A 20903-nucleotide genomic window follows, 5' to 3' on the forward strand; every position below is an offset into this window, starting at 1 on the left:
AACCGCCCACGGATCCGCCTTCTTTATCCACAGCTACCTTGTGGCTTTTTCTGCAGCTTCACGCGCAGATTTAACGGCCTTCTTTTTAGCCATTCCTGTTAGGCCCAGCCACTTGAGGACTTTGCAGAGTGACTGTCCTGCAAAGCCTCTACAGCCCACCTCTGCTGGCTCATAGTGAGTCTTCTGTTGGCACTTCTCAGCCAAGTCCTGATGCTTTGCATGTTTTCTCTCATTGGCCTCTTCCATTCGCTCTTCCCAGGGCACTGTCAGTTCCAGCATGATCAGTTGTTTTGTTCCCTCTGAGGTGATGATCATGTCTGGTTGAAGTGACATATTGACAATGTTCTGAAGAAACCTCAGCTGCTTCCCCAGATGTACCTGAAGCTGCCAGTCAGAGGCTGTATGGAGGAGACCTAATCTTATCCTCTGCTGTTGGTGGGGTTCCTCTCCAGCTTTGACAAAAGCAATGTCCCTCTTCAGGGCAAGATGGTATTTGCTGGAGCTGATGGCTCTGGCTATGCTTTTTGCAACCGCCTTGAGCACTTTGTCATGGCGCCATCGTTGGCAACCTTCTGCAAGGGCCTTAGGGCAGCTACTCAACAGGTGTTCTAAGGATCCTTTTCCAGAGCGTAATAGGCAGTCTGGAGTCTCCCTCGTGCACCACACATGGAAGTTGGCTGGACTTGGTAGGACATCATAGACAGCCTCCTCCCTTGAGATGCTCTGTCAGGCCTTTACTGCAGCCACCTTCAGTCACTTTGTTTGTGGGTCTCTCAGCATCCAGTTTTGTCTTCAGTCACTGAAACCTGCTCCATTAGGCTGAGATCATGTGACTGACCTGGCCACTGGTGTCCCCCAGCTTCTCAGTTGTATATGAAAGTGTAAAACTTTTTCTTTTAGTTTTTATGGAGTTTTATCAATCTTGTCATCTGATTCTTGAAAAGCAGGCGAACAGGCAGATTTCCCTTAAGTCCTTTGTTTACTTCTTTAACTCAAAGCTGAAAAAAAACCTCAACAAAACAGTTAAAAACCTCGCTATGTGATGCTAAAGCCCAGCGTGAAAGCACTTACAGTCTCAAACATCAGTAAATGGACTGATTCCCCCATAACAGGAAAAGGGGAAAATAAACACTGTATATGCAAACCTCATATTATTTATATTTAGTTAAAGTGGACCTGTTCTGCTCATTTCTAGCTCCATCTTTTATTCTCTGACTCTACTGGAGGACCTTTGCATGATTCACAGGACAGAGTAATCCTTATTTATTGTATACTCAGCCTTGATGCAGCCATTCAGTTCACCTTGTGTCTGAAATGAGATCCTTTAGTGCTTCTCCCTTTAATCCAGGTTTCTTTTGATTGGCTGCCCCTCACAAACGTGCTTGGACAGCAGGTGGGTGGGCTTCTATGCATACAGTCAGGGATACCTCCTGTCAGTGGTATCACACAAAGCTGAGAGCAGAAAAAAACTGAAATCGAGTATTTTTGGCTCACAGGGACTACTTCAGCTGGAAACTGAACTGACTCTAATCTTTCTAATGCATGCAGGTGATTCCTCAGTACTCCATCCTGCCGGACTCCAGCCAGTCCAACGTGGTGGTGGAGCCCAGCGGCTTCCTGGAGATCACCAACTACACCAGCCAGCAGCTGGAGGAGGACAGCCCCATGGAGCAGGAGGTGGACAGCAGCAATGACGAGGCCGCCGCCGCCAGCCCCCCCAACCAGCCGTAGTCACTCCACGCTAAGAGACAATGACGGGAGCAGAGCACATTTTCACTTTGTAAAAGCAGACTGATTTGTTTGAGGCCTCAGACCCAGTGGGCTGTTTTATTTTGTGTAAAATATTAGTTTGTTAGTTACTTTTTCTCCTCACAGCTAATCCCACACGTGGATTTTATTGCCAAATGTGGAAGTGAGGTGGAAATATTAGTTCTAGTCTGGCTTCAGAGAGCTGGAAAGCGGCTTCTCCAAGCATACAGTGTTACAGTATGTGGACTTTATTACTTTGTAAGACATTTAAATGTACAGCTGAGCAAGAACACTGCATTTAAAACCAACCCAAAGGACCTGGACCTTTTCGGGGTCAATGAACCAGTGCTGGATTAGAGATGAGCAGCAGTAGAAAAGCTATTTAAAAATGCCTTAAACACCAGATGTAAAAGCCCTTTTCAGACATGACCTGTGTGACATTGCCGGCTTCAACCATGTGTTAAAGTGGTACCTTCATGGTTATGTTCCCCACAGCTTCACTTGCAGCTTTTGCACCTTTTACGCCAATGCGGTGCCCTCTCAAGACAAGCAAACAAAGCTGCTGGGCTCAAAGTCGGATCTGTGAGTGGGTGTGGGACAGACTATTGCAAGAAGCTGACCAGTGACTGGCAGATGATTACCCCAACTCCTGCGCGTAGTGCTGCAGCCTTAACAGGACTTGTGCTGGTCTCAAAGGCAGAGCTGGCTGGCCCCGCATTTGTGGAAAAGAGGTATAAGAGCTGCAGCATGCGATAGCTGTACCTCCACCCCTCACACGCAGGCTCAGAGGAAGGAACCTCTCCTAAAAATAAATCATGACCTCTTTTTTTTTTTTTTTTCCTTAATATATTACTGCTGTTTAGGGTGTTTTCCAATAAGCTCACCAACTCATAAAGATGTGCAGTCACTATCGTTTGAAAGTTAGATGTTAAAATCTCACGTGGTGTTTTGCAGAAAAGTGGCCTGGGTGCTTATTTAGACATGAAACCAACCGGCTCACATGCCATCAGCTTATTGGAAAGGAGCGCATGTCTGAAAGGGGCTTCAGTAACATGTGAAATAAAGAAATGTTCAGCGCTGCAGGCCCAGCCCCAGAGGTTTGTAAACTTTTTAGAAGTGGAAATTTCCCTGGAACTTAATTTAGACCCGGATTTCTCCAAGGAACCTCGTCCCTGCAGTGGAAAAGCAGCTCATGTTAATCCCGAATGACTCATAAATGAAGAGGTTTTGGCGTCAGATGAACTGTATTTTCTCTCGACTGATTTTTATAACTCTGTGACACTTTTCAGACGAGGGAAGATTGAGTGTTCTGTGAGGAACATGAAGCAGAACCACAAAAAAAAAAGAGTCCTGGAGGAACGATAAAGTCCAACATATGTGTTGCTGCTCAGTGTAATTCTGTAATTTGGGGGAACCAAGTAAATTAAGCAGTAACTTTTTTTTTTTTTTTTTTTTTTTTAAGGCTCATTCTGGAGTCCAAAAAAGTTGCAGTGAAAATTTCAATAAGTATGCATTTCTTTTCTACCTTTTCAAATTATCTGACTAGATGAGAAAAAAAAAATCATTTAATCTGCACAATAAATCAGCTGAGTACAACAGTTTGTGTTCTTGTTGGTCTGATTGGTTGAAACCAAGAGAACTTTTTCATTGTTTAAAAAAATCTCATCCATCTTTGTGAAGTCTGCTCTGAATCTTTCATTTTCTCTTCACGAGCTTGAAAAACATGATAACCTGGACGTTACGCCACAAAAAAACACCAGCGTGTCAACACTCCCTACACATTCAGGTTTCCTCTCTCACTACGCTGGAATATGTGAATCTCTGAGAGAAATGCAGCCCTTGTCTCATGTGAAATTCCTGTTCAGAGGGAGTTTTTTATGGTGATGGGAAGGAAAGAAAAAAAAGCACAGCTACCTGCTTTTAATGTTAAATGCTGCCTCTTTATTCCACTGCTTGGGTGGGACCAGCAGGTGTTTGAAAACAAAATAGGAGATAGTAAAATTCAGGATGTGTTTAGGCAGCAAACACACGGGTTCAGCATCGAAAGTCCTGCTGGCGTTCGTGAATAAAACTCTGCGGCCTCCACGTGTCCAGAAAAGCATATTTTTATTGGTATTTAACAAAAAAAATTTCCCACACTTGCAACGATGGACCCAGATGAGTCCGTGAATGAGGGTTTCTGTTATTTCGTACATGTAAAAGCAATAAATTTAATGTTTAGACAGCTGAGCAGGTAAAAAAAAAAAATTATTGGCGAGCTATTTTTATCATATGACACTGTGCAAAAGTTTTGAGACACTCCATTTATATTTTGCATCCAAGTAGCCAGGCTTGTAATTTTTTTTTAAAAGCGGTCTTGAGCAACAGTTTTCCTGAAGGTCTTTGGACTTTGGCTGCTTTTCGCTCATTTTTAGATCGTTTTCAGAGGAATGTTGTTTTTTTTGTTTTGTTTTGGGGTTTTTTTGCTTCTTAAGCCACTCATCACTGATCTATGAGTCATTCAGGCTGAAAAAAGGCACCCGATTCAAGGCATGAAACAGCCTAACACAGAAACACATAATTTCCCATTTCTTCAGTTGAATCTGCGAAATGTCAGACACAGTTTCACAGTTAAAAATTATTTTTGCAAGAAGAAGGTGATTCCCAAAACGCTATTAGCTGAAAACTTTGCATATCTTGACATCATGTGCAGTGTGACCTTAAAAAAAAATCTGAGGAAACTGGATGAAGTGTGGGGCAAAAGAAGAAGTGGCAAGCCTGAAATCTACGTACAGCAGATGCACAGTATCTGAAAGTCGTGTTCTTAAGAAATGGGGAAAAAAAAAAAATCCTACGAAGACCTGAGAGTAGCATCTGGCCCTTCAGCCGATCCGTCTACTGTTCCCTGAAACCTCATCAGAAATGGTCTCAGTGGAAGGACGACTGTCAAGAAGCCGTTCTTAAGGAGGGGAAATGGGGAGAAAAGGCTGAGGTATGCCACATTACAAGAACTGGGCCGGAAATCAGTGGCAACATGTCTGATGGAGCAATGAATCCATATTTGAAACTTTTGGTTCAAATCATGTATGGAGGTAACAGTGAATGTCTACAGGACATTTGTAAAACATGATGGACACTCTGTGAGTGGTTTGGGGCTGCTTTTCAGCCAGTGTTGTTGGGGATCTTGTCAAGATTGATGGAAATATGAATGCAGAGAAGTACCATCAGATTTTGATCCACCATGTAATAGCATCTGGAAAGCAACCGCTTCATTTTTCAGCGGGACAATGATCCCAAACTCTGGGTAGAAAAACACACTTTGGAACACCATCAGTCATGGATCAGCTAACTAAACTAAAGGCAGCCAGTGCCCAAAAAGAAAAGGTTTTTGTCTTATATGCTGTATTTCCATTTATGTTTGTACACATTTCAGTGAATCACTGCACCTATTTCCTATTTGAATTGATCAGGTAAAACTGGATTGTAATACTCTGCTCCATTTTGCAGAGGGGAATATGATGGAGAGCAACAGGACATGCAGTCAATTGGATGACCTCCACATACAATGACTATGAACTCACGGCCAATAAAAACACATTAGTTCACCAGTTTTTGTTACAAGGCTTTATTGTAACAGTGATTCTGGGATTTCCCTGCTTGGTAAAAACAAAATGAAACAGTTACACATCCAGTTTCCCGGCTTGAAAATCATGTAAAATTCCTTTACTCAGAAAAGCAAAGAGAAATATTCTCCATATAGTTTTGTTTCTCGCCTTGGACCGATGTTGAGAATGTGCTAATCTGCTTACATGACTGCAGATTGTTCAGTGGTAACCAGTTTTTTCTCTCTAAATGCTAAAGGAGCCAATGAGCAGGACACATTTGTACAGTTCAGCTGTATCATTCCTCATATGGATCTGTCAGACTTTAAAATTTATGCATGGTGACAGTTTGACAAAAATCCTTGCTGCAGTTTTTCCATTTACAAGTTCTCCACCTCTTGAACTCCAACAGATTTGCAAACCAGGTTTTATAGAGTGACATGAGCCCTGTTTGGCTGTGTATAGCCATCATACATCCACTCACATTTGGCCTGAAAGCAGCTAAGGCAGCCCAAAAAGAAATGCTTCAAGGATTTATAGTGACTCTTACAGGCAAATATAAAAATCTATTTAGTGCATCATGATGACCATCTGAGCCAGGTTTCCTGTTTATTGGCCATTGTGCTGTAGTGTCAGAAGTTTATCCCTTGGCTCTGCATGCTTGTAAAAGCCTAACTGCACACTCCCAGCCCCACACTGGTGCTTCCTGCCACCCTCATGCTGTAAGCGATACACTGTGTTCCTGAGGGCTCAGATCCAGCCTGAAGACTCTGATTGGTTGGCCTCAATCTGCAGACATGTGGCTCTGTTTAGGAGCGCGCTGACTTACCGTCCCGCCATCCTGCACCCCTGCTAGGATAGAGGTGCCAGAGTCCCACAGGATAAAACGGTTTACGCTGCTCTGCTTACTCACCTACTGAGAAGCAGCTTCAGGGAACAGTCTCTGTATCCCGTGTTTAGGAAGCATGAATGTAAAATTATTTAAACCCCTGTGCTGAGAGGAAAAATTCCAAATTATTCTTAAACAACACATCAAATGCTAAAATGTGGGAATTTTTTAACTTGATGCCAGCAATACATTTAAAAAAGTTTTTTTTTTACATGGGCTACACTTATTAGATTATTAGCATCTCCCATCTGATTAGGCCAGCTAGCATCAGGTCAGTAACATGAGAGAGGCTGAGTCAGAAATAGAGACATGAAGACATTTATCATTCTGTGAAAGCCTGAGTGGGCAAATAGTTCAACAAATTATGAGCAATGTTTTTCAGTGCAAAACAATAAAGAATTTCAGGGAACTCTGCACACAAGGAAGAAGGCCAAAAAAAAAAAAAACAGTATGAAAGGGCTGTGATCTTCAGGCCCTGAGGCAGCATTACACTGAAAACAGACATGACTTTGTAGTGGAAATCACAGTTTGGACGCAGTAAAACCGCTGTCTGTGAGCACAGCTTGTGTGTCTCAGCATGTAAAAACAAACAAAATCCAGTAATGTCCTTGCCTTCTTTGAACCTAAGCTTATTTAAGATGAACTGAGGCAAAGTGGAGAGCAAATATTTATCCATCCATCCATCCATGCATTTACATCAGTTTCCAGGGATGTGGGGAGATGGTGTACACCCTGGACAGGTTTCCAGCCTCTTCCTGGGCAAATGCAAAGAGAAAGATGAGTGCATCATCAATTAGTCTAACGTCTTTGCGCCGTGGAGGAAGCCGGAGTACCTGGAAGGAACCCACACAGGCACAGGAAGAGCAAACTCCACACAGAAATGCCCCAGTTGGCCAGTGGGCTTCCTGCCATGAGGCAACAGTGCTGGCCACTGTGCCAACCCAAAATATTTAATAAAAAATTATGAAAAAGATCCCCCAGCTTGTTATCAGCTCACAAGACATCATCATAAGCATATCTGGGAGCATCAGTGCACATGGCCCGGTAACATGAACATCTGTGAAGGTGCCCTTGTTGCTGAATGAATCATGCTGCTAACTAGACTTTCAGCAAAACAATGTCAGAACATGCCTAAACTGCAGGGCAGTAAAAGTAAAGGTTTGATCAGTAAACTGTTCCCACAAAGTTGGGAGCATCAAATTGTCCAAAATGTCTTGGTATGCTGAAGCATTAAGAGTTCCTTTCACTGGAACTAAGGGGCCGAGCCCAACTCCTGAACAACAACCCCGCACCATAATCCCCCGTTCACCAAACTTTACACTTAGCACAATGCAGTCAGACAAGTACTGTTCTCCTTCATCACACCAGAAAACACGTCTCCACTGCTCTAGAGTCCAGTGGCAGCATGCTTTACACCAGTGCATCTGACGCTTTGCATTGCACTTGGTGATGTAATGCTTGGATGCAGCTGCTCGGCCATGGAAACCCATTCCATGAAGCTCTCTGCACGCTGTTCTTGAGTCAATCTGAAGGCCACATAAAGTTTGGAGGTCTGTAGTGATTGACTCTGCAGAAAGTTGGTGACCTCTGCGCACTATGCTCCTCAGCATCCGCTGACACTGCTCTATGATTTTACATGGCCTACCACTTCATGGCTGAGTTGCTGTCTTTCATTCATTTTCACTTTGTTATAAAACCACTAACTGTTGACTGTGGAATATTTAGTAGTGAGAAAATTTCATGGCTTGACTTGTTGCACAGGTTGCATCCTGTGCAACAAGGATTTCACTGAGCTCCTTAGAGCGACCCATTCTTTCACATATGTTTGTAGAAGCCATCTGGATGCCTAGGCGCTTGGGCTTTATACACCTGTGGCCATGGAAGTGACTGGAACACCTGAATTCATTGATTTGGACAGGTGAATATTTTTGGCAATATAGTGTATTTAAACTTATCCACCTTCACTACCACTGCTCTTCGCATGCTCACCTTCATTCACATGCATATAGTCTGTCTTACTTCTACTGACTTTCATTCCTCTTCTCTCCAGTGCATACCTCCACCTCTCCAGGCTCTCTTCCACCTGCTCCCTCCCTACTACAGATCACAACATCATCTGCAAACATCATAGTCCACAGAGGCTCTTGCCTGACTTCATCTGCAAACCTCTCCATCACCACTGCATCCTCCTGCAAGTCTGGTAAATGTCATTTCCGAAGTATTTTCATTGTGCAGACATAAATTTTAGGAGACAAATCTGGGCTGTTACAAAGCCATCAGTGAGCTTGAAATCTGCAGTTCCTGCATTTCTATATTTGTCATCATTATATTATGTAAGGCCTCACTATTGTTCCACATAACGGACAGACACATTTTTGCCACAGATCCCATTAATCTACAGGACATCTGATGAAACATCTGCTAAACTAAACAAGTCCTGCTGCTGACCTTATAGCCACTGACCTGAAGCAAATGACAAAGACTCTTAAGTGAAATTACGAAAACAAATGGCAGCAGCGTGTTTGGTGGTCTCTTTGCATTGTTCCTAACAATGGCTGTTATTTTCGTTGCTGGACACCTCAGTAGAAAAGATTATGGGTATAAAGGGCTGGTAGGAGTTTCCTTGAAAAATGCCTGTGATTTATCACAGGGGCCCAAGCAGCATTCCTCTGGCCTGAGTTTATTTAACTGCATTTCTTCTTGCCATTTATTCAGCATGAGTGCAAAATATATCCTTCAGTCCTAACTAGGAAGTCTCTATCCAATTATCTACACGCGAAAAAAACAAATATTTAAAGTAACACAATCAGGAAATTAAATTCAGTGCTGCCACACATTAATACATGATGTTTCCCTGTTTTTTTTAAGTCTGTGCCTCTGGTTTTGGTGCCATAATTCAGCTTTTTTGGACACGTTGGAGGCAGAGCAGCAGGGTGCAAACAGAACAACTTATGAAGACCACCAGTAACAAATCCAGGTTACTTTCTGAGGAAAAAAAAAAAAAAAACACAATCCTATTGTAGTGCCAGCCAACTTTAGGCCTAATCAAAACTCCTCAGGCTGTGAACTGACAATAAAATGTGAAATTTGGCCTGACATTATGTTTATCTCACAGCTGAATGGGCAACATCTTGTCCTGCTAGTAAAACAAACAGCCAACTCCAAACCAAATCAACCTGAACACTCAAAAACAATCTTCTTAGATTGACCTCAAAGTAAGTTCATATACAGATGCAGGATGTATGATACCATTGTCCTGGGGTGTGCTTCCTGTTGCCATTTCGTCTGGCCTCCTCGATGTTACAACACAACAGCACAAAGTTTAATGTAGCACATACTTAAGCATCTCATCAATTCACGTAACCACAGGAAGTAGACACTCACCTCTGACCTTTCCCATGGTCATGGATGATAAATCAGGACAGTGAGCAGTGTGAGGGAGCAGTGAGATTACTGTGGATGAATAATAGGTTGCTGTCTGTTTTCAGTTTACCAGTCGGTGAGGCTCGAGCTCATGGAGCAAGGCACAGCTAATCTCTGCAAAGGGGCAACAGGCACATTCACCTTTAAAAAGATACTCCCAAGGATGTTTTTATGATGTGAAACAGCTGGAAACAGGACTGAATCATCATTACTGGCAGACACTTCAGAATGAAACATCTCAACAACTATTTCCTGAGCTAGTCCCCAGAGTATGAACCAATAAGAATAAAAAATATGAACATAGCCACCTCAGTGTTAGAGTTTTGGCCACTGCCATGTTGTTTTTTTGGAGTCAGACATGACCCTATTTGGATAAAATGCTGGAGTGCTGACCCAGCAAAAGGTTGAACCCCTACCCTGATCTCCGGGGAAAAAAAGTCACAACATGGCTGCAAAAAACTGAGTCGCAGACAGACGAATGTTGATGTTGTTTCCATGCAGAATGAAGGTTTAGTTAGACATTTTTATACAAAATGAGAAATACATAAACTAAATGTATCTGTCCTGTTAGCACGTACAAGCATTTCAGTGTGAAGTTAATTAGCTCGGATGGAAAGTCTGATTCACCACTAAAATGTGTTTCTCTTCTTCTCATTCTTTCTCTCAAGAATCGGTGAAGAGATAGTGGAAAATGTGATAGCAGACTTCTTGATCTTGAGGACATCCAGACAACATTCAAGAAGTCCCTCGAACCAGCGTCAAGGTAATATCTGCGACATTGGTCAGCTTTCATATTAGAACAATTTTTCAGTCATAACTCCATGATGACAAAAACCTCCAGCCGATGGTTATTCAGTGCTGAAATGTTTGCTGGGATGATATTAGCTAACAAGCTAGCAAGTTTGGGTAGCAAGCTGTATCTGTAAGTGGTACGGGTGCAATACAAAGACACACCTATCTGATAACTGGTGTAATAAATAACAGAATATTATAATAAAATGCCTTGTTGATATTGTTTCTACGTAAAAAAAAAAAACAGGCTTAGTGAACATTTTTAGGAGCCAACCTTAAGTGGCCACCAGAGGAACTACAGATTTTAGAACGTCCATGGGGACTAAGTTCTTCAGCCCTGGAGGTTGCTGCTTGAGAGGAACCCGAGTGACTTCTCCACCATGAAATTGACATCTGTGATTTTGAGTGAAATTTCTCCGCAGCCACATTTGACTTTGTACCTGACATTCTTTAACCTCTGCTAACTAGCGAATGTTAGCATGCTAAACTTTTGTGACAAATATAAGGTGAAGGAAATGAGGTTCATGGTATATGTGTCCCCTTACACATTTACTTGCCTGAGAAATTTGTTTTTGATTGGAAGATAAACATAACTGATTAAAAATACAGAAGCTTATAATGTTTTGTGTCACCATGAACTTTGTGTTCTGACTGTACAATGAACCACACTGATGGAGGCTACACAATGATAGAAATGGAGACGTCGAGGTCACCCTGTTGTTGAAATTCTCTATTTTCCACATTCTGTTTTCTATAATGAAAACATTCTGTTTTCTATAATGATGTAACCAAGTAACCAAGATAGATAAACTGTGACTATATGAAACTGCAAGCCGAATTAGAATGTGTCAGTACTTCATGTCTATCCCGTGACACACTGGGAATGGCGTGCGGTTCTGGAGCAGATTAATCTGTAAAACTGTTTGAAATGGCTTTATTAAATTTAATAATTGGACTCCTTATTCCATTGTTTGTGTCATTCGTGTTCGATAAGAGAACACGCAGAAACCTAAAGGCTTAAGCAGCGCACACTCTTGTTATTTAAATATTCTTCAAAGGCCTCGGTCACAGAGGCCTAAAGACCACTCCGCAACCCTCTGGCAACCTGTGTTCATTCCTCTACCAGTTAGCAAGTGGTTGCTGGAGGTCACAAAGAGGGTGCTGCACCAAAAAAGCCTCCTTGCATTGGTCGCTAGCAGATTGCCGTGGTCACCTGTAGTTTGCATGGAAGATGCCGACTTGTCTGCAAACACTCACTAACCATTTAGTGTTATTATTGCATTCACCGAGTGCTGGGATAACCTAAAAATTGAACTCCCCCTTAAGCTAGAACAATATCTTGGTGAGTCAGGTTAAATTTTGCCGCGACTTGCAGTGTTGTTGATGAGAAATGGGCAAAATGTTGAATGAAAGTAAAGTTGAAAATAAGAAACTTTAAATTAATGCTGCAAATTCATGTATTGCACAACACATTTTTATGTCTAAGCCAAAAGAGAATTTAGGTTACTTCTCAGGGTTTTTTAAACTAAACAAATTTGGAAATTGTGATCTCACAGTTATATATAGATTATTTAAAGGGCAACCTGCCATTTCCCTTGAAGGAAAAACAAAGATGTTTTGTTTATTTGCAGCAGATGGTCAGACAAATCTTGTTTTCTCTCTCCACTTTCTTTTGCGATTGTTCATCAGTGACTAAGCAACCTGCTTTCACTTTGATGAAGCCTCCCCTCGTAACAGAGTTGTTCTGATCTCAGTGTGATACCACTATGATAAACACAGGTTCAATCATGACTCAATCTCCAGTCACAGAGGAGAGGAAAAGTGACTGAAGTCTGCTTCCAATTTAGGAACCACAAATATTTTCCGTAAGCATCCTGTGATTGTATCGCTGCTCATCTAATAAGCAAGAGGGAAAAAAAAGCACAGTGGAATTCCACAAAAGGAGAATGGGAAAGGTCTTTGGAAGGAAATGATGCCTTTCGGGAGGATGGTACAGCTGCAAGAGTTGGCAGGGGCCCACTAGTGGTTTGTTTTTGGTTTTTTGTTGTGAAGGGGTAAAGCTAGGAGGAAAACAGTTTCCCTCCGGTGGGTGAATGATCTCCCCGAGGAAGAGAAGCTCCCGCTGTTGTCTATTTTTTAACTTAGCCCAGGAGAGGTGATACGGTGCTGGAAAAATAAACAAAGCTGCAGTGTGGTAGTCTCATTTGATTTCCCCGTGGCTCACTAATGTGGAGCCCTGCAAGTAAGATTGTACAAAAGCCATTCGACTTCATTCTTAGCCAGTTCATTGCAAATACACTGTCAGACAAAGTCTTACTGCCATCAGGTATTATTTGAGGAGTAAGGAAATGTGTTTCTTTTGACTTGTTGCCAAGGCCTTGCTGTAAGTAAAACAAAAGAGATTTTAATTACAAAAAAGATGCAAGAAGTGCTGCAGGTAGGTAGCAGGATACCCCAGCGGGAGCACAAAGGCTAGACTGAGGCAAAAACCACAGGACAGACAGAAACAAAGGGGCACGTATACACAGAGCGATGATTAGGAAATGAGGGGCAGGTGGATAAAAGAGGAAAAAACAAAGCCAGGAAGTAAAAACACAATACAACACAGGGGAAAACTATTTTTCAAAGTAAAACAGGCAGTGAACTAAACTAAAGGATAGGTTAAACTGGCAAACATGAGGACAGAGAAAGGAGAACTGAATACAACAACCAATAAAAATTACAAAAAAATGGTGACATATGGTTTGGTTTGATTTGGTTTGGGCACAAACACTGACCCTTTTCCCACTGTGGCGTATTCAGTGATGAGGCTGCATTATTAAAATGGTTTCAGGACTTGGTGTGCTAATTTCACTTGCATCAGCTGTCATTTACTTTCTGTTACGCAGTTTTGAGAAGGCTTAAAAGAAAAGTCGGTCTTCATGGAATTTTTTTTTTTTTATTGTTTTCCAGTTATTTTCTTCTCTGGTCTGCTCACAAGGATTTCCAAATTCTCTTAGACTTCATGTAGAGCCCAAGGTTTTTGCTTTGTGACCTCAAAGTCCCGGAACTGAAGATGTTAATCTCTTAAACTGGAGATGTTTTTAATAATTTTTTGATTTGACTTACAGATAATTTATACCGAAGTGTTTCCAGAACCCAGCACTGACTGTGAATAGGAAACAGGAAGCAAACGGTATTTTACTGACCCCAGGACTGTGTGACTTGCCAACAATGTCTCAATGCTCCAACAAACAGAGGTCAACAAGAAGAATCATTAGAGCCTAACCAAACGTTGCTGCTGACACGAATCATGGTCTCCTTTTTCCTGGGAGCACTTTAAATGCATGGGAAATGCTGCTTTAAGCTTTTGAACATGGATATTTACTAGCATTGAGCCAGAATTTCCACATAAAAAAATGAAAATAAAATGTCTAAATATACAAGGAAGACTGCCATGAACTTTCGCATCCCCTGAGGATGCTAACGTCCCATTTTGGATGCTCTTTCAGCTTTCAGGCCAAAAATACAACTTTTCTCACAAAATGCCTCTAATCTAAAAGGCAGATCACCATCAAATTTGCTGATTGCACTGACTGAGTGTTGACACCCCCCCCCCCCAAGCATGAAATCAGCTGATATTCAGTGCCAGACATTAAAATAGTGCCTGTTTCTTTGAATTATTAAGCAAATGGAGTGCCTTAAATTGTGGGTCGCTCAGTTCAGGCAATCAGGCACACAACAGAAGGGCCGCACTTGTTTATTAATTCAGTGAGCAGCCATAATTTTCCCCACGTAAACACAGTCTAGACAGTTCCAGATTCCAGATAAACGGATGTAGATTACAGTTGGGGTTTCCTGTAACTCCAAACTCTACACAGCAAATAAGCAAGTTCTTAATTATAAATGCAACAAAGAGGACCACAGTAGATTTATTGTCTAAAACAGGACCTATGTCATATATTCTCTTCTTAAATAACCTTTATGTTTCAAAATCTTGTTCAGATATAAATATTTATGTCTTTTTTTTTTTCCTTTTGCATCTCCACAGCCTAAACTACCTCCTAACAAAAATATACAGACAAGGGCTTAGCACAAAGCAGCTTCTTGAACTCTCAGCTTTGACTGAATATTCATCTTTAGGCAGTTCACAGACTTTAAACAGCTTCATGGTGTGAATCGGGACAGTGTTTAAATTAAACACAAACACAAGGTGACACGTTGACAGGCTAGAAAATAATGTTTGTACCAACACGATGCCTCATTATTAACACCAAAGCTGATGGCTAGCTTTGATTTCTGCCTTGACAGTGATAAAGAGTCTTTTTCCTCTTTGACATAAAACAGGACAGCCCCGTTGAGAACTTCCTGTACCACCCTGGACAGTAAATTAGCTTGAGTAACTGTGTTTCTCTCTCATGGGGGGAATAAGGGGTGGAGGGTCTGACTCACTGAGGGTAAAAAGCTTTCTTTGGACAGTTAAGATAAAGCTGCTCGTGCTGAACAGCCCTTTCTCGGTTCCAGAGCCTTAATCCCAAACGTAAACTGAGGAAGAAAGCTGAGGTAGTGAGGCTAGAGAAAGGACAGCACTATCAAGTTAAAGGCCTTGGCTCTGCAAATTTAACTGGGAATTAAAAGCTAAATAAGAAAGCTAGGGTTAGCCTTAGGTTGCTGGTTCAACTCAAAGAATAGGTGGGATTTAAACATTTTTTAAACACTTTTTTTGTGAACAAATTTGAAGGATATAAGGGCAGAGAGGACAGCTGTAAGTCTGAAATGACAGTTATTTTTGGGACAGAGCAGAGTTTTGCTGTAGGTAGCCTTTTAGGATGGAGGGATTATCACAGACTTTGTAAAGAATAAAAAAGTCCAGTTTCTGAAGCCTTGAGCTGAATGTTTTAGCTGCTGCCTTCTTAGCTTTGTGAAACCAGATTTTATGAGCACAGGGTGAAAGTGTATGTGTTTTTCAACAGTTCAGTGAGTGGAGTATGGTAGAGTGGAGGACTGCAGGTCAAAGAAACAGGGATCCATAAGTTGTTGGGACAGGTCCAGCTTGAAGGATGGTAATTTTGTAGGTGTCTGTATGAAGGCAGAGAAAGTGACTTTAATTCTTTGGTAACAGTTACCTTTGGGACTCTGCAGATGTTTCACGCATTCTTTTCAGACCTGGCCTGTAATCATCAGGCCATAGCACACTGGTATACATTATAGCACACTTGCTGCACAGATCTTTTCATTTTGATTTCATATTTGGGTGCCAGCTGATTGGTCTTGCAAAACATTTTGTGGTTTAGCATCCGTTTTTCCAGAAGTTGAACAATTCAGCCTCTTATGTGCCCTTTGATAGCTCACTTGTTAGAGTGCAGGACTCTAGGTTGGAGGAACAGATATCCTTAAGACACTGGTTTAAAGGAAGAGCCTTTGGTATACACCCGTGCAAACTAAAATGGCATTAACGGAGAACTATACCTCTGGCTGACTGGAATGACTGAGGTCTGGAAAAACCTTAAGGTCAACTATCAGTACTGTGTCAGTTTGATTGCAAGTGTTAAGTCCTGCAAAATAAATTGCAACTGAGCACCACTTTCTGCATCCAAGAGCTGAAAACTCTTAAGGATAACTGTTAAAATCAAGCTGAAGTACAGTAGTACACCAGCTGCATGCACATAGGCTGAAGTGACACTAGTCATTTTTCTCTAGGTGTCATTTAGGATGTAGTGATTATTATTATTTATTTTTATATTAGGATTGTAGTGGCCTCTGTGGATCAGACTTTGCCCAGCACACCCCACAGATGCTCGACTGGATTGAGATCTGGGGAATTTGGAGGCCAAGTCAACATCTCAAACTCATTGCTGTGCTCCTCAAACCATTCCTGAACCATTTTTGTTTTGTGGCAGGGCACATTATCCTGCTGAAAGAGGCCACAGCCATCAGGAAATACTATTTCCGTGAGAGGAAGTATGTGGTCTGCAACAATACTTGAGTAGGTTGTATGTGTCAAAGTAGCATCCACATGAATGGCAGGACCCGAGGTTTCCTTCTTCCATTGCTCTGTGGTCCAGTTCTGATGCTCATGTGCCCTCACGTGTTGGAGCTTTCTGTGGTGGACAGAGGTCAGCATGGGCACCCTGAGTGGTCTGCGGCTGTGTAGCCCCATATGCAACAAACTGGGATGCACTGCGTGTTCTGACCTGCTCTGGCATCCTTACATTGCTGGTTCAACTCCAGCTTGAAGGAGGTGCTTTTTGTGTGTACCTGTACAAACTGAAACGTCGTTAAAGTAGGGCAGCATCTCTGAATGGAAGCAGAAAAACCTTAAGGGGAACTGTCGTCGTCATTCACTTTGAAGGGTTGTGGTTGGCTTTTCAGTCTTGCAAACAAATTTCTACGTACAAGAGGTGAACAGTTCAGCACAGCATACAGCCTTTGATAGCTTGCAGGACTGTAGGTGCCAGAAACAGGTGTTCTTAGCTTGCTGGCTCAGTTCTTCTGTGAGGGAAGTCCTACTTGTGTGTGTCTGCACAAAGTGAAAGAAATGTAGACACTCACACTCTGGAGAATGTAAAGTGTTTCTGTAGGGGAACTCTATCAGAATACTAGAAAGATTATTATTATTGAGCAGGTGGAGGTGTAAAGTAGAACATTGCAGATAGAAACAATGGTCCTGTGTTTGCTTTTTGTGTGTGTCAAGTTGGAAAGGTGTGAAGGCAGACAGGACTCATGTAATCACAGTGACCTTTGAGACTGGGTTGAGACTAGGTTACATAAAGAAAGCAGGTATCACTGGAATGATTGTGAGATTGGATTACAGATTGGAACGCTGTAGTTAGAACAAAAGTTCATGGAGATGGATCAAGACCATAATCCTGCAAATTCAACTCTGCCTCCATGGAAATGACATGTGTGTAGGCAGTGTGCTATACATCTCTCAAGTGCCACCAATCCCCTCATCCTTTGAACTATGAACCTAAGGAGCGCTGTCATTTTGGAGCTGCCCTCCACTCCACCAACTGGAATTAATCACATCTATCTGCATCCATTTTCATATGCTCTTCAACAATCACTTTCTGCATCCTAGAGTTGAACAATTGAATATTTTGTATACTCTTCAACACTTCAGCTTGGTTGGGTGGAGGGCTTTAGCTGGGTGCAGCAGTTGTAGGTGTAAGAAACAGGTTTCCTTACATTACTGGTTTAATTCTGCCTCAAGGGAGGTGCTCGAGGCCCCATGGGATGGTAGTTTACACATGTGCCTAACAAGCAAAACAATCCCAAGAGGAGACACACATCCCTTTGGGGCACACACTGTAAAAAAGAAAGTCAAACACGTGAAGCTGCCTGTTGTGACACCTTGTAAGAACAGAAGGAGCGGAAAGTAGCTTTATCAGGCAGTGGGACACTGGCAGCACTTTATTTTTGATTTAATATTCAGATTGCGTTGTTCCAGATTCCAGATTGTTTCAGTATCAGTTTCAGCACACAAAAGTTCAGCTCATCATGTGCTCTGTGATAGCTCAGTTAGAAGGTAACGGGCTTCTGTGATCCTTAGGTTGCTGGTTCAACTCAAGCTTGATGAGGCACTGTGCCCATACAAACGGAAATGATATTTAAGCAGGCCAGTGGTTATCAGACTGGAATGAGTAGGAAAACCTTATGGTAAACTGTCATCATTCACTTTGAGGTTTGGTTTTCTGAAAATCGTGTGAACGCAATAACTCGAGAACGATCAAGGAGAGCTGTCATCATCATTAGCTTTGAAGGTTTGTGGTTTGGTATTCAGTCTTGCAGAAGAAATTGTGGTTAAGAATGGCTTTCTGCATCCATGAGTTAGTATTTCATTTACTCTTCAACACTTCGACTTGGTTGGATGGAGGACTGCAGGTGGGCGCAACTGTTGGGTCACTTGTTTAACTCTGGCTTTTTGTAATGCGGTGAAATGATAGAAAACTGTAAGGCTTTGCCTTTTGTCATTTTTAAGTCTTGGAGTCAGCAGTTTAGTCTTGTGCTCTTTAATAGCTCAGTTGGTAGAATGGAGGACTTTAGGTGTGTGGAACAGGTATTCTTAGACTCAAAGGAGGCTCATTATGGGTAAAAAAAAAAATCATGTTGAAGGGCTGTATGAACATTTTTGGGTGGCTTTTCAGTTTTGCAAAACAAATTTCTGCAGCCAAGAATTGACCATTTTACCCTAAAATGTACATTAAATAGCATGAAGGATTATTGGTTAATAAATTCTGATATCCTTGGGTTGCTGGTTTAACTCCAGCTCAAAGGAGGTGCTCTTTCACTTATGTCTGTGTAGATCAGTTCCCAAATGATTTTATAATTTGTACATAGCTAAATCAATATTGGTGTCAAAGATACAAGCTGCTTGTCGAAGAAGACTTCATATAATTGGTATACAAGCATGGTATTGTACATGTGAAAGATATACAGGATAAAAATAGACCTTATATGTATTGGAATGCATTAAACTGCATAGGGTAGCTAATAAGGTGTTCAGAGTGATCTGAAATGTTAACTTACGAGCATTCAAGGTCCTAGCATATCGCTTTCATTACCAGAGCCAGACAAGCTGCTTCCAGTCTGCTAAGCTAAGCTAACTGAGTATTGGCTCTATCTATTTGTTTTTCCATCAGACAGAATCGATTATCTCATCTAACATTTGGTGAAAAACCAAACACATCTTATCCCTGTCATAAAACTCCCAATCAAATGAGCTTAAATTATGCTATTGTTTCACCATATGTTTGAATATTGAAGGTCACTGAGCTCTGGACAAACTCATTTACACACATGATGTCAGTTAAGGGGAAGTTTTATTGAGCTAATCAGCAACACTCATGCTCCTTTAATGCTACAGAGAAATATCACAGCTAATTATAACACATACCCACAGTTATCAGTGGAATTCACCCTTTTGTTGACTGTTTGAGAGCAACTTCAATGTGGTAAGCTTAGAAATTTCCCACTTCACAGAAGCCACCCAAATGCACCACTGTAAAGTGAAACAAAAATATGGGCACAAACATCTGTTATGTCATCTACAACTAAAAATGACTACTTATTTAATCAATGTGTGTGTGTGTGTGTGTGTGTTTATATATATATATATATATATATATATATATATATATATATATATATATATATATATATATATATATATATATATATATATATTAAATCCACACATCAGCAACACCATTAACTGCCAAAATAGGCACGTCGGTGCAGCAATGGGCAAAAATTAGAGGGCTAAGGATGTCAAGCTTTCTACATGCGTTAAAGGTATTTAATCTTTTTTAAACAATCAGTTTGTAAGTTTGGACTGATTGACTACTCATCCTGTAACTCAAAGGGTTTTGATTCACTGCCTAACATTTGCTTTTCAAAGTGGAAACTAAGAGGCATGAGACACTGTTATTTACACAAACCACTCTATAAAAATAAATGTAGTTAATGTTGTAACCAGACCATATTTTCTTATCCTTGAATCCTGTGCTTCAGTGCAGCTGCTATATTATTAAGGGGCAACTACATTACCTAATAAGTATTTATGGAAGTTTGTGCACATTAAAATCATTATAACTCACTGAATTTTCAACCAGTTTGACTGCTATGCTGTTGTTTTTTATTTCCACTGAATTTCTGATTTCCCGTAAGCCTCCTCTGACTGGTTGTTGAACCCCATTTAAAAAACCCTGGAAAAGCTGAAAAGCTAATTCATGCATTTATTACTTCTAGGCTGGACTATTGTAATTTGTTATTATCAGGCTGTCCTAAAAGCTCCCTGAAAAGCCTTCAGCTGATCCAAATGGCTGCAGTTAGAGTACTGACAGGGACTAGAAAGAGAGAGCAGATTTCTCCCATGTTGGCTTCTCTTCATTGGCTCCCTGTTAAATCTAGAATAGAATTCAAAATCCTTCTCCTCACATACAAGGTCTTGAATAATCAGACCCCATCTTATCTTAAAGACCTCATAGTACAATATCACCCCAATAGCGTACTTTGGTCTCAGACTGCTGGCTTACTTGTGGTTCCTAGGATACTTAAGAGTAGAATGGGAGGCAGAGCCTTCAGCTTTCAGGCCCCTCTTCTGTGGAACCAGCTCCCAGCTTGGATTCAGGAGACAGACACCCTCTCTATTTTTAAGATTAGGCTTAAAACTTTCCTTTTTTGATCAGACATATAGTTAGGGCTGGATCAGGTGACCCTGAACCCTCCCTTAGTTATGCTGCTATAGGCCTAGGCTGCTGGGGGGGTTCCCATAATGCACTGTTTCATTTCATTCACCATATTTACTTTGTTTATACTCCACTCTGCATTTAATCATTAATTGTTATTAATCTCTGGCTCTCTTCCACAGCATGTCTTTTTTTTCTCCCCCTTCAGCCCCAACCGGTCACAGCAGATCACTGCCCCTCCCTGAGCCAAGTGCTTGCTCATAAGGGGTCATTTTGACTGTTGATTTTTCTCTGTATTAT

At 41.4% G+C, this 20903-nt stretch overlaps 1 protein-coding gene across 1 annotated transcript in view; it reads left to right on the forward strand.

Moving 5' to 3' along the window:
• Positions 1-3176, forward strand: part of emsy (EMSY transcriptional repressor, BRCA2 interacting) — a 30075-nt gene extending 26899 nt beyond the window's left edge. The window contains exon 20 of the mRNA XM_030747188.1: positions 1549-3176. Within this exon, the coding sequence (XP_030603048.1) occupies positions 1549-1731 (183 nt within the window). The 3' untranslated portion in view covers positions 1732-3176. The remainder of the gene's footprint in view (positions 1-1548) is intronic.
• The last annotated feature ends 17727 nt before the right edge of the window (positions 3177-20903 follow it).

The sequence above is a fragment of the Archocentrus centrarchus genome, chromosome 14 (genome assembly GCF_007364275.1).
Source record: "Archocentrus centrarchus isolate MPI-CPG fArcCen1 chromosome 14, fArcCen1, whole genome shotgun sequence".
Classification (NCBI taxonomy): Eukaryota; Metazoa; Chordata; class Actinopteri; order Cichliformes; family Cichlidae; genus Archocentrus; species Archocentrus centrarchus.